Consider the following 14098-nt stretch of genomic DNA (forward strand, 5'->3'; position numbering starts at 1 on the left):
ACCACTCTGCAACTGCTGACTCCGCCACCGCCGCCGACGTCCCACGACGCTCCTCTTGTTCTCTCGTCCCCGATCTCGGGGTGGAACTGCAGCTGGCGCAGTGAGGGAGAGGGGAGAGCAAGCCGATCTTGTTCCAGGCCACGCTCGCATTAGCGGTCATCCTCCCCACATCAGGCACGCCCAAGTTCTGTTGCCACTGATCCGACGCTACGTTGCACGCAAGGTGTTTGAGGTAATGCCCCTTCATGTCTGTAGTTCATGATACTTCTACTTTTGTCTTTATATATGCTAGATGTTCTGCATGAAGAATAATTTTGCTATGATACGATGAGTGTGGCAGCTTTCCCTGTTGAAATTTGCGCATGTTTGTTGTCAATACTCGGTATTTTGGCGCTGTCAATACTATGCCATGTTCGTCATCTCTAGTGTTTAGTCGGTCGATGATGCAGCAACGTTGATTAGTTCTACATGCCCGCATTAATTTTGCAGTACAACAGGCTTGTGTGGTTGTCCCATCCGGCCCAAACTATATACGTTCGTTCATGATGGGACCAAACGCGTCGACAGATCTTTTTCATAAAGGTACTGTATTTGTCAACTAGAGTTGTGGATATTTTATGCCTCTACAAACTTTGTGGCGTTCTTCAGATGTGCCTCGATAACATTTCGGAGGCAATTTGCGAGACGCCACAAATTGGTTTTGGAGGCGATCTTCAGATGCCACAAAAATGTTTTGAAGGCAATTTGAAAAACGCCACAAAAATGTTTTCAAGGCGGCATGAGAAATGCCACATGTGAACTTGGAGGCCTTCTTAAAAATGCCACAAATTTTGCTTGTAGGCATTCTGAAATGCCTCCATACCGTGTTTCTCAGGCGTGCCTTGGAAGGCCTTTGCAGGCGATTTTACCGTGTTTCTCGCGGAATTTGAAAATGCCTTCAAATGTCTAGGCCAGCATTTTGTAGGCCTTTGGAGGCGTTTGAGAATGCCTGCTAGCAGCGTATGTGTTGTAGTGGTACTCCACTGTAGTGGCAGCCGTGATTAGTGAAGTGAAGAGATGGCGCCCAATGGGGTTGTGTTTAGAGAGATTAGGTCGCTGATTATGTTGAACTTCTGTCGTGTTTCTTTTGTGTTTTGCCAGTGACGTTGCTGTGCTTTCCTGTTAATGGAACATATTAAGCTGGTAGTACTGTGCAGAGAGGTGAACGTGTCAATGTGAAACGTCGCAATGCACACAGAGGTTAGGAGAATCCCGTGGATGCCGCCGCTGGCTCAGAACTACGGACCACTCTCCTCCTCTGTCTCCTTGGTACGGGACTCCTTCCGCCGATCGATCAGCCTCGGTGGACCCGTCTGCCTTTGTTTCAGTGGTGCACTCCTCGTTGGCCATATGCCTCGCCTCGCCTCGCCGCTAGGTTTGGGGGATTTCGCCCAAGGATACACTTGTTGGAACAACCAGACGGCCGCGGTGGACTCGATGTGTCTCGGTCTTTCTAGCCGTTCAGCTCCCCAGGACGCCGAAAAAGAACGGCCTAAGAGCGAACCGACGCTAGATTGGCCCTTAGGGCGACTTAGCTCCCAGCCACGCCTCCAGGCGCCGCCTCCCAGCCACGACAAATTCAAACATAGTGTTTTCCGCTCATAAAATAGATGCCACAAATCCGGCGATCACGCGGTCACAAGTTCGGCGTACAAAAAACAGAAAGGACGCGCGTGCGCATCAGACGGTGAGGTCGGCCTCCAGTGTCGGCGTGCGCGGGCTTGGCGGGGTCTCTGCGCTGGACGGCGTCGACGTGGCTTCTGTGTTGCGGGTGTTCTTGGCGGCCTCATCAGTCGGGCTTGGCGGCGGCGGCATGGGCGGCGGCGTGGGCGGCGTCATCGATGGAAGCTAGTTCAGGATGAGGCCCCGCTCCGCCAAGTACCACGCCTTGACCGCCTCGTCGGTGCTCTGGAGCATGTCCGCCCCGCCCAGCAGGAAAGCCAGGTCGGTGTTTCTCTTCTCCGCGGCGACGTTGGTTCGGAGTAGGTCGAGCTTGATGGCGCTGCTCGACATCAACACCGACCACCACGCCTCGGTCTTCTCTTCACGAAGGACGGCCCGGGCCTGTGCGTCGGCGATACAGTGCTCGATGGACTCCTGTACTCGAGCGGTCGCCGCGTCGGTGTGTTTCCCCTTCTTGACACATTTGTTGCCGCCCGGCCGCCCGTCTGACGCGCACGGAGTCAGCGCGTCCGGCTTGTAGGTCTCCTTGGCCTTGTCGAGGGTGCGCCGGACTTCCGCCCACTTCTCGCATTTGTCGATGCGCTTGTAGACGTGGAGGTACTTGAATTCGGCGTCGCTGTTGCCCTGCCGATGCATGGCGAACATGCGCAGCAACTGCGCGGAGGAACAAACAGTTGGCGCGTGCACACGGCGAAGAGAGGCGGGAGACCGGCGTGCCATACCTGATCCTCAACGCTGGCGCCGCTCTCCGGGCGAGCTGCGACCTCCTCGACGATCCCATGCCATTTGTTGCACGCCCCCTGGATACGCCCCCAATGGTTCGCCATCGCCTTCGACCCATGCTGCATGTAGACGCCTTTGAAGTAGGGGTCGACGAGTTTGCGCTTGTCGAACTCGGCCTTGATGCGCTCCCAGTACGTCTCGATGCTCTGGTTCGTGCCGGTGGTCGGGTCGAGGCAGACGACTTTCCATGCTTCGGCGAGGCATTCCTCCTCCTTGGACGGCCACTTGATGCGCGGCTCGCCGGACCTGGCCGCCCGCTTCTTCTTCTTGCTCCTCCTCGCCGGAACAGTTGACGGCTCCTCCTCCTCCTCTCCGTCCTCCTCCTCCTGCTTCTGCTGCTCCTCCTCGCCGTAGACATAGCCGAGCTCGCCTTCCATGCCGCCGCTCAGATCCACGGTGTCGTCCGGGGTGGCGAACCCGGGAGACGCGGCGGCCGTGGCCGAGCCTGTCGCGATGATGTCATCCATGTCGGCCTCGGTCTCGTCGGTGTCGCCGAGGTGCGAGAAGGGCAGCGCGCCAGGCGGAGAGGGGGCGTCGGGGAGGACGCGTAGGCGGGCGGCGAGTAGTTGTATGGAGGGTACTGCACGCCGGTGAAGGCGGGCGAGGGCGTCCGCTGGGCCGGGTGTCCATGGGGGAAGGTGACGTTGGGATTGAACCCACCGTGCGCGTCCCCGTCGGCGTAGCCCGGTGAGGGCGTGCATCCCCATGGCTGCGGCGACGGAGAACCAACGCATTGCTGGCCCCAGGGCGCGTGCTGGGCGTGGTTGCCGGGTGGGTTCATCATCCCCGCGCGAGTCGCGTCGGCCTCGGCTTAGTCCGCCGCCGCCGCCGCCGCACGCGCCGCGTTGTCACGGGCCTTCTTGGCGATCGCCCGGTTCCGCCAGTCGGCGGTGACCGCCTCTCGTCGCTGAACTTCCACCCTCCACTCGGTGTTCGTCATGCTCGGTGGCTTGGACGGCGACGCCCTCGGCTTCCTCTGCTTTGGCTGGGCGACGGGGGCGGTCGCGGTTGCCGCGGCGCGGGGGGCGACGTACTTCTTCGGTGGCATGGCGACGGAGGTGGGCGGGAGGAATGGAGAGAATGGGAGGGAAGTGGGGGAAAAGCAGGATGAAACGGCGGGAAGAGGCGCTCGACTCGTCGACAGGGCGGACCCACGCGACCTTTCGCTTGTGCCGGCGCCCCCAGGCGAAAAACGGGCTTCTGGGGACGCGACTGGGCTTTTTTTCGGCGCCGGCGCGACAAAAACACATGGGGATGGCTTGTTGGGGACGTGGCTGAAGATGCTCTTACACATAGTCTGGCGAAAGGCGGCGGTTTTATATTTATTTATGTATTTGTGTGTTTCAGAGGGCTTCATTGCCAGCAAAGCTCCACATATTATCTTATCTGAAGCATCTGAGACTGGAGTTTGCTTTTTTTGGTGCTCCGAGAAGCAAGAGTGATGTCCACGATTTTGCCTGCCTTCTAATTGCTGCTCCTTTCCTGGAAAAGCTGGAATTTCATGTAAGTCTGCATTTCAAGTCATGAAATGTAATCCCTTTGTTCCATACTGTAAGAAACGTCTTATATTGTGGGACGGAGGAAGTATTTTGGAAAATGTTTGGCTCGTTCCATGAAAATAGAGGGGAAAAGGTATTAAAAATGTACATTTGTAGATGAAGTCATGAACCAACCATTAGCAAATTGAGTACGTACTGTTTTTGGCCTATCACCAGTTATACTTGTGGAATAAACAGGGCGCTATTATATAGCAGTAATCCGATGCCTTTACTGACGATGCTTGCAAAGTTCTTCACCTCACAAAGTCTTGTCTTGTCTTGTGTTTTAAAACTGTTGTATTTTATGGATTATCACTAAGCTTAGTGACGCTGCGTAAAAAGTAGTCACATTCTTCTTTTTCTTTTACAGATGGTGCTGCGCTGCGAGCATCCAAGGTACACCACCGATCAGGGAGACCTACGGAGCCTTCCCTCCGAGCCTCACTTCCGCCTCAGGCTGGTCGAAATCACAGGGTTTTACGGCTGGAAGGGTCAGCTGGAGCAGGCGCTTCACATCCTGAGGGACTCTGTCGCGCTCGAGGCGATGAAGATAGATCCGATCCCAGCCCCTGCAGTAGTTGTTGGTTCCGATTTCAGGCTGCTGGGATGTACGGGGTTCACTTCCTTTTCGGATGGCTACGACGTCGCCCTTGAGTTCCTCTGCGGCGCCGACCATCGCAATGTTGTTCACGTTGCAGAACCTTGAGCTCAAGGAAGCCCTGGAGAAAAATGTATCTCTCTCACACATACACGCACGCCGCAACTTCCTCTGGACGAGGCGGCCGAATTAAGCCATATTTTGATGGATCGGCAGCGTGGTGCCATGCTAGCAGGCAAGATGGCGAGCAGACATATATCATTCAAGGAAGACAAGATAAGGCATGGCATGGCATGGCATGGGTTGCCACTTGCTGTTGATAATGAGGCGTGCGCCCTGTTCACTGGATCCACCACCATTCATATCTGGCATGATAGAGTTGAGGGCAATGCGCCCATGATGATTTTCCTGCAAATACAGCACACGATATGTGCCCATGATGAATAATTTGTAGGGACCGAACTAATCCGGCTGATGGGACTGGCTATTCCGGCTCATACTTAGTTAATTCTGCTCCTTCTCACCGTAGCTAATGTACTCCACACATGTTCACGTCCAAGAGGCGTTCATGTATCACACGTATCGTATGTACCCTATCATTTTGGCATCGACAACTCGCTTTCTTCTTGTCGACTAAACGCTACTTGCACATCTGAAACACAAACAGATTCTCCCCAGCCTTCTGTACTTAGGTTTCTGGGCTAGTCCCCATGCATACTGCAAAGTCTTTACAACGCGTTTGGCAATATTTGGGAAGGGGAATGAGAGTTTATAGTAGAGAGTTGTATTGAGACTAGTCAATTGTACGTGCAATGCACATTAATTTGGAAATATATTAAGTGTATGCAGATATTAAGTAGGATATTATTTGCGTGTTATTGTGTGATTAGCACTATATTTGGCATGAAATTAATTACACGCTAGACGTGTTGAGCTCTCGAGATTGAAGCAGTATAGGTCGTTGGATTGAAATGATCTAATGGCCGAGATTAATTGGATCGGCCTATGTGGGTCTTTTTATATTGGTATAGATATAGATTAGACATGGGATGAGATGTTTTATTCCCAATCCTCTGTTTGGCACATAATTCGAAGAAATTGTATTCCTTTGTTTGTTTTATGGGAATTGATGATGGACTAGACATGGAAAGTTAACATAAGTTATAATTTAGAGTTAAGATTGACTCACTAAAACAATTTTCTTTCAATTCCCATCCCGTCCCCTGTTAATAAAACGGTGCAGCTTATTGTGAGAGAACAGGGGAAGGTGGATGGGGTTGTATAGCTAGAGATTCAGAGGGAGATGTTTTGTTTGCTGCAGCCGGGAAATTGGAAGGACTTGCAGAGGCTATTGATGCGGAAGCGTTAGCATTGACGAAGGCTGTTTCACTTGATTGCCTCGCGCTCAAGCAGGCTGTGGTGTCTACTTCTCTTGACAGAGCTAGTCTGGGGGTTCTTTCCCGTGAGATTAAGTATCTATTGCAGTTGGGTTTCTTAGAAACCAGAGTGGAGTTTTGTCCACGTATGTGTAATGAACCGGGCTCACAAGCTGGCCAGTTTGGGTGCACGGTGTTTAGGTGAGAACCACCAAGTGTGGACCTCCAATTTCCCCTCTAACGTAATCGGTGCTGTGGCCGGCGATTTATCCGCGACCACTAGCTAATGGAATGCTTGGTGTTCCTCATAAAAAAAAAATTCTCATGCCTATTTCCTTTAGAAGTTCCCAATCCTATGAACCAAACACGCTATTAAAGCATGGTTAATAATACAGCCAACGGTCGGCTATAAGAAGTTGCCATGTCATCTACAACCAATCTCTTAGCCGGCATGTATAATAGTAAGTTTTAAATATATACTAGTTTATCAATAGTTGACCCACTTTACATCCTCACAACGTGTCTTGGGTCTCGTGTTGTAGCTGGCTACTAACTAAGAGCCCGCTTTTTTTCTCTTTCCTCCAACTAAGCACAAATATATTATTAGTATTCCTTATAGCCTGCTTATGTTACCCTATTGTACTTGCTCTTAGAGAAAAGTATATTTTTTGTCCCTTAACTTTTGATGGAGTCTAGATTTGGTCCCTCAATTTTAAAATCAGGCAACTTGCACCCCCCAACTACCGAAATCGGACAAGATTCGTCCCTGGACTCTATTTTGACCGGTTTTGCTACTGATTCAAATCCCTTTATTTTTTCCAAACCCACCTACTTTTTTCAAGTTTATGTTTTTTTCTTAAATTCATGTGTTTTTTCAAATCCAAGCATACCTTTTCCAAATCGACGTACTTTCATCAAGTTCGCGTAATTTTTTCAAATTCACATACTTTCATCCAAATCCGCATAGTACTTTTGGAAAAAAAATATGAATTTAAATAAGTACGTGAACTAGAATAAAAGTATGCGAATTTGGAAAAAATATGCGAACTTAAAAAATGTATGCAGTTTTGTAGAAAATATGTGAATTTCAAGAAAGTACACGAACTAGAATAAAAGTAAGCGAAATTAAAAATATATATATGAACTTGAAAAATGCACGCGGTTTTGTAGAAAAATACGTGAGTTTCAGAAAAGTAGGCGAACATGAAAACATTACACGAATATTGAAAAATACGCGAACCTGGGAAAGGTACATGGATTTTAGAAGTACATGAATTTTTGAAAAGTTCATGGATTTGAAACAGTACAAGGAGTTGAAAAAATTACACGAATTTGAAATAATTGCACAAACTGGAAAAGGTACATGAATTTGAGAAAGGTTTACAGATATAAAAAAACGATTTTGAATAAAGTACACGGATTTGGAAGAGTAAATATATATAAAAAATGTGCGTGAATTTCAAAAAAAGGTTCATTGATTTGAAAAAAAAACTACACGGATTTGAGTCAGCATCGGTCAAAACCGAGGCGAGTCAGCACCAAAACCGGTCAAAACCAAGACCAGGGACGAATCTTGTCCGTTTTCAATAGTTGAGAATGCAAGTTGTCCGGTTTTAAAGTTAAGGAACCAAATTTAGACTTGGCCAAGAGTTAAGGGACGAAATGTATACTTTCTCAAGTCTTTAACATAGCAAACGGTCCGTTGGATCTTCAATCCGATGGCCCAGGTGCTCCTGAAGCATGGGGCATATAAGCTCTCGGAGCACCGCATCGCCAGCCACCTCAAACAGTCAAACTTCTTGGCCTACTCCGCCACCAGAAACCACATCATGGAGCTCATCATCCTTGAGATCAAGAAGGGATTGAGTGGACCGTGACCAAGGAAACACACGTCGATCGAGGGCCTCACACGTACCCTTTATTTTTCCTTCTCATTGTCAATTCTCTCCCCACCCTGGAATATACTAAGTTGGGTTCAAATAGTTGCATGGCTTTTCCATTTCTTATCCACGCCATGCGTACAAAAACAATTACCATATGTAAACATATCTATTTATAGAGATCCCTATGTTTTATGATACATTTCGTGAAAAGTAATGACCCACATCACATAACCACCTGCACAAAATCGCATAAAACCATATGTTTTACACCCTGCCAAAACATAAAAACTTGGCATGTGGCATTCAATAAAATCAGCAAATACAATTACTCAAAAAATGCTTGCACTTGTATTTTGTGGAATCTTTCAAATCCATGGGTATATTTAACCAAAAACCATCCAAACAATAGCTGTCCATGGAAAACACCACTTGTGATGTAAAAAAAATAAAGAAAGGAAAAATACCACTTGTGCAAATAAAGAAGCCAATTGCCAATTTTCCTGGAACCTTCCTTCCTGGCGGCTCCAAACTCCTCTCCTCTCCAGCGCAAACATCCCTCTCCCCCGCTCCCTTTCCTCTTCTACTTCTTGGCCGGACGGACGGACACCCACCCACCCACCCGAGCCAGGTACCCATCCATCCGACCATTCTTATTTATTCGCGTCCGCGAGATCGAAATCCGCTAGCTTTCACCGGAATCTGTGAGTGTTTTCTCTCTCTCCATCGATTTTGTGTGTTCCTCATGGAGTCCAGCCGGCGCAGATTGGTATAATCTGTGACGGAATAGAGGGTGGGCGGGCGAAATTCTCGCATTCTTCCGCCCGATTCGGGTGTAGGTTTCTCGAAATTGGTCCTGTTCAAGCAAATGCACCGGAGGGGTGTGTGTGGGTGTGTGTGTGTGTGTGGGGGGGGGGGGGCGGGGGGGGGTATTCATTTATCTTGTGTACGCCTCTAGGGTGTGGAGCAATCTGGTACTATGACGCAGTTTCTAGGTAAGATGATTCGTATTGAAGGCCCCCGATTATTTGCTCACGGAGGGGAAAAAACTGAATGTCATGCCGCCGTTAGGAAATTAGGATGTTTTCGTTGGCAGTGAAGATATGGGGACACGGGCGGCATGATGCCGTGATTTCACAACCTGTACTTGAGAAGAAATGCATTGTCTAGCTTGCTCACCAGTCGGAGTATGGTCCGGCATAGATCCTGTGTGGTGTTTGATTGAATATTACTCCCTCCGTCCGGAATCGGTTGACGGACGCTCAAACGGATGTATCTAGACGTATTTCAGTGCTAGATACATCCGGTTTGAGCGTCAACTGATTCAGGACGGAGGAAGTGTGTGCTTGTATGAATGCTTGCAATTTCAGATGATTTTCTTTTTAGGACCTGGGTTACTGTTTCGATCGGCTGACACTTTGCTCATGTTCAGATTGTCCTGCAAAAATACTGCATTTTATGATCGGAGAACTTGTGGGGAGCTCCTAGAAGAAGAGCCAAGTTGATCCTGCAAAATTGGATAGCTGGTCCGGCAGGGCTGGCTTCAGAAGATCAGCCACGGCTCTAAGGAAAGCAACCCGTGTTACACTAAGAAGGGGAAGACAATGTGTCCATCGCTTTCCTAAGTTTCTGCTTGCATCGCCTTCTTTCCACGGTGGCCGTGGTGCCCTCCCATCTGCAGGGGGGCATCCTTCTGATCTCACCTACCTTGCTGGTGGTGGTGCTGCTGCACAAGTCTGAAGTAGGCCTTTAGCATTATAGTTAGTTCAGTTAGTAGTCCATAATAATAAGAATTGTAAGTATGGTGTCAGCCACCAAACTAGAAGGTGGATATTGTTTTCACAGCAAGAACTCTCCTCTGGATCAACCTGAAGGTAAACAAAAATGCTTTGAACTTCCAAATGTTTGTCTCATTTAGAAATGACTGTATAATATTCTTTAATCCTATAATCATGAATTTCTTCTTTGGCCTGTCTAAAACCATAATTGTCCTATACACTGTTCTGGCACCAAAAACGTTATCCTCTACTATTTTCTGGCACCAAAAACAAAACCAAAAAGGATGAGCTAGTGTATGTAAGCTTATCCGTTTGTTTTTCCACATATTTGAACTCTCTGCCGAGTTAGATAGCTATGTTATAGTTGAATTAATGATATGCGCCTGCTTGATGCTACAATTGCAGTTTGGAATACTGCAGTATCCCTAGATAATTTTAGGCAAGCACTTTCTTAGTTTCCTTTTACCAAACCTAGCTGTGTACTCGCCTTTAACCCTTTAAAATAACAGCACATGTTCAGTTATATATTATTGTGGCATTGTAATATTCATACATTTCTCTTTGATATTCAGGTGTGAAGATACATCTTTACCGTCTTGGTATAGAACAACACGATGCCCTCAAAAGCTTTGCATATGCTGGTCAAGGCAGCCCAAGTTTACTTGATACATTCATTCTTTCTCAGGTTTGTATTACCTGAGAGTTCACACAAACTTTATGAGTTCTCATGGCACCATTTTTTATAGATGATTTTTTATGTAACAGTGGGAGAACTTTGCCCAGAAGGGCCACATGGGATATGATGTTACTGCTTGTGAACTTAAGGTGCTTCTTGGACCCCCCCCCCCCCCCCCCCCCCCCTAATTCTTGTGTCGTAGATAAAAGTAACTTTAAATGTTTGCTTGTGCACGTTGGATTCCGATACCCAATCTAAAAACACAAAGCCAGAGATGTGAAAATATAGGCTTATACATTTTATACTTAACCTATTCCCTTCCCCAGTTTCCACAATCAAACTGCAGAGTGGCATACTAATACCAAATATTCCTGCAACACCGCCTATCAAACTGTTCACATTCTGCCACTGTTGCTTCCCTCATTAGAACAGACTGACTTTCCTGCTCTGCCAATGGTGATGGCTATGGGGGGATAGTACGGATGGGGATGTTAGGAAACATAGCAGTGGGAAATAAGAGAGGAAGGAATGGGAAAGATTTGATAAATACTAGTGGCTGCCACTTATAGTTATCCACATGTTAAAGCACATAACTATTCCATCTTAGGTGGCAGAAGTTTAACTTTCAAGAAATGTTGCGATTCTAGATGTGTAAGCAACCAACCAACAGTTTTTTTCTGCCAGACATACCGTTGACAATCTGTCAAACTTATATTCCCTTTTAAAAAGCTTATTAAGCCATCAATCCTGTTAATGATATGCCCTGAGCTTGACTGAAATAATTGGTTTTGAATGGTTGTACAGGTCATTGAAGGTCAAAGGGATTTTGTTATTCAGATGAATGATAAATGGAATACATTTCCCCTCAAGAAACATGACAAGTTCGGCCATCCTTTTGGATGCTTGAAGCCAAATTCTGCTAAAAGCTATGAGGAATTACTTTTGTGCATTGCAGAAGGAGAAGATACTGAACCGGAGGTTGTTCCTTCAACTACACCCCCAAACAATGGGGTACTGCTGATTGCGAATGTACGCACCTTCAAATGACCCCTAACCCCTCCCCAACCCTCTGTGAATGTGAATATAGATACAAGTGCTAGTTGCCATCTGCATCATGTTTTTCCATTTCTGATGGACATCTTTTCCTGAAGGCATATCCTGTTGAATATGGTCACATTTTCTTGGTCCCAAATTCAACTAATCAGCTATCTTCCTTTTGGGATAAAAGGATGTTTGGGCTGATTACAAAGATTGCCTCTGAAGTAAACAGTACAGCGTTCCGGGTTTTCTTTGATGATGGTACATCTATTGTGCCAAAGCACATGTTTTTTCAGGTAATACCGTCTTAGTTCTAGTGCTTAATGTTTTGAACTTACTCCAAGTACTCCCCCTGTCCTGAATTACTTGTCGTATAAATGAATGTATCGAGACCTATTTTTAGTTCTGCATACATCCATTTCTATCCATTTTTGTGACAAAGTAATTTGGGATGGAGGGAGTACATTATTATTCACCTGCCATCTGCTGTACAGACCTGTCTAACCAATATAATGGGAGTAATCATTGAGTTGTCTGGTGGTCTGATCTTCACTAAGCATTCGACTATAGGCATGCACTTTGTGCTGTAATGCATTGTCACCGGCTTACAGCATACTTCGTACTTTAATTGCTTCTAACCTTTTACTTTAATATGCCATGATGAGTAAGATTTTAAAGGGAAGATTGATCCATGTTTTATTGTTTTATTATTAATGAATCAAAATAAGTGAGTAGAATTTTTTCCATAATAAGATATTGCTAAGATACTAGAATTACCAGTTTGCAGTGGATGCTTAAGGAGAATCTCATGGTGTTATTTTTGCTAAATATTACAGGCCTGTTACTTTGCTAATCCTTTACCAGTGGAGTCTGCCTCAACTGTTGCATTATATGATGGGGCAACCAGATCAGGCATTTGTGTGTCTGAAATAGTTGATTACCCTCTAAAAGCACTTGTGTTCACCAGCACCAATGTAAATGCACTTGTCGATGTAGTCAGTGAAGCATGTTTAGCTTTGCATGAGAAAAATACTGTGCACAGCCTAATGATGTCCAACAATGGCAGAAATGTTTTCTTATTCCCCCAGGTGAAACTTGCTATACATTGTGTTCCATATCTAAAAAAATGTTTTATCACCAAGGAATTGATAGGGGTTAATCTTTGGTGTTTGATTTTAGGTGAAAAATCTGGTCACTGGCTGCTATCTTTCTGCCTGGGAGTGCTGCGGCTACTTTGTTTATCACACCAAAGTTGATTTTGACCGAGCTTCTGAGACCGGAATTTCCAATAGGATGGCTTCGTTCTCGTTCCAAGATGGTGAATTTGAAGACCTGAAGAAACTCTGCTGCGCTATAGCTGATGACCTCGTTACCTAAGCCTGCGGCATATGCAACCATCAACAGTTTGTGTAGCGGTTCATTATGTAAAATCACCCAGAATGTTACTGCAACTATAAACATATCGTGTATCATGCTCTTCCATTCCCCGTGTTTGGCGTGTTATGCCTAAATACTATGAAACATATGTCTGAAGACATCCGGGTTGATGAATAAAGCTTGCTGTTCTGCTCATGAATCAATCTCTGAATATTGCAAGGATTGTGCAATGATATTTCAGCTACTACATTTGCAGTTTACAGAAACAACTTTGCAGCATTTCTGTGAGACATCGAATTACTTCAGAACTGAACTGAACTGAACCTGTGATATAGCAGATGACTTGGTTTGTTTCAGGTTGTTTGCTTCAGAAGGCACATGCCCTTGATCTGATAGCTTTGTTGCAGAAACAGTTTTTACTTGGTTGTGTTATAAATTTATATAGCTTGCAGTTGTTACTGGGAGTTCAAAGATTGTATGTAGAGAAGGAAATCTGTTGCAGTTATAAGTTGTGCATCGATGATAAGATGGATCTTATTACTCATTGCATCGGTCGCAACATCCTGAGGCAGCATCAGATTCAACAGGGCTTGTTGCAGAGGCTAGGCAGCCGCTGATGATGGAAAAGAAAAAACAGAAAATTGTGTATGGTTGCTGCCGGTTTTCATCTCGATCCTATGTATGGTTGCAGCCGGTTTTCATTTTGTGGCAGTTTGGACAGTAAGCTAGTTTCTCGTGTGTGGCAGTTTTGGACAAAAAATCCCCAGATTTAAACGAATTGCCATGGCAGTTTTTAAAAATGCCGACCCCCACTGAAGAAACTGCCAGCCGCGCCGTTCGCAATTGCTATCCTGACTATTGGCTTCCTTTCTTTAATGGCTTTATTAAAAGTCCAATTGAATCCAAACACAATTCAACTTAAATAACTTGGATTTTTATGAAATAACTTCCGACCAATATTTATATTTTTGATAATGATGTTAGTTCATTCTTGAAGGATATTTCAAATAAAGTTACAGACAAACTTAAACAAGCCCATAATAAGTTTTAATACCTTCAAAAATACAACCACAAACAAGGGAAATCAATTATATTTATTGATTGACTAATCTATTTAAGATTCCAAACTTTGGAATATTTGGATGTTACGGACGGCTCGCCTTAAGATCTTATTGCACGCTGCTTCACATCCTGAAGCACCTTGAAGCAGAATCAGCATGGATTGAAGCAGAAGCAGAAAATAAGTTCAGGATATTGATGGTCCGTGTCACACTTCCCGTACCCGAAGCCCTCATGTTCGCAGTGCTCTGTGCAGTGGCGAATCTACAGAGA

At 46.0% G+C, this 14098-nt stretch overlaps 1 protein-coding gene across 3 annotated transcripts; it reads left to right on the forward strand.

The window, feature by feature from the left end:
- The first annotated feature begins 8400 nt into the window (after positions 1-8400).
- On the forward strand, positions 8401-12961 carry LOC125507808 (GDP-L-galactose phosphorylase 1-like). Of its 3 annotated transcripts, none has more exons than XM_048672316.1 (8): positions 8401-8528; positions 9330-9771; positions 10248-10360; positions 10441-10500; positions 11156-11380; positions 11503-11685; positions 12226-12477; positions 12569-12961. In XM_048672316.1, exons 2-8 carry the CDS (start codon positions 9699-9701, stop codon positions 12764-12766), a joined length of 1104 nt encoding a protein of 367 aa, XP_048528273.1. In that variant the 5' UTR covers positions 8401-8528; positions 9330-9698; the 3' UTR covers positions 12767-12961. The 3 variants fall into 3 exon arrangements, with proteins under 3 accessions (XP_048528273.1, XP_048528272.1, XP_048528274.1); XM_048672315.1 differs by having other exon boundaries at positions 8445-8601; XM_048672317.1 differs by lacking the exon at positions 8401-8528 and adding an exon at positions 8872-8892.
- Positions 12962-14098: the final 1137 nt, after the last annotated feature.

The sequence above is a fragment of the Triticum urartu genome, chromosome 5 (assembly GCF_003073215.2).
Source record: "Triticum urartu cultivar G1812 chromosome 5, Tu2.1, whole genome shotgun sequence".
Taxonomy (NCBI): domain Eukaryota; kingdom Viridiplantae; phylum Streptophyta; class Magnoliopsida; order Poales; family Poaceae; genus Triticum; species Triticum urartu.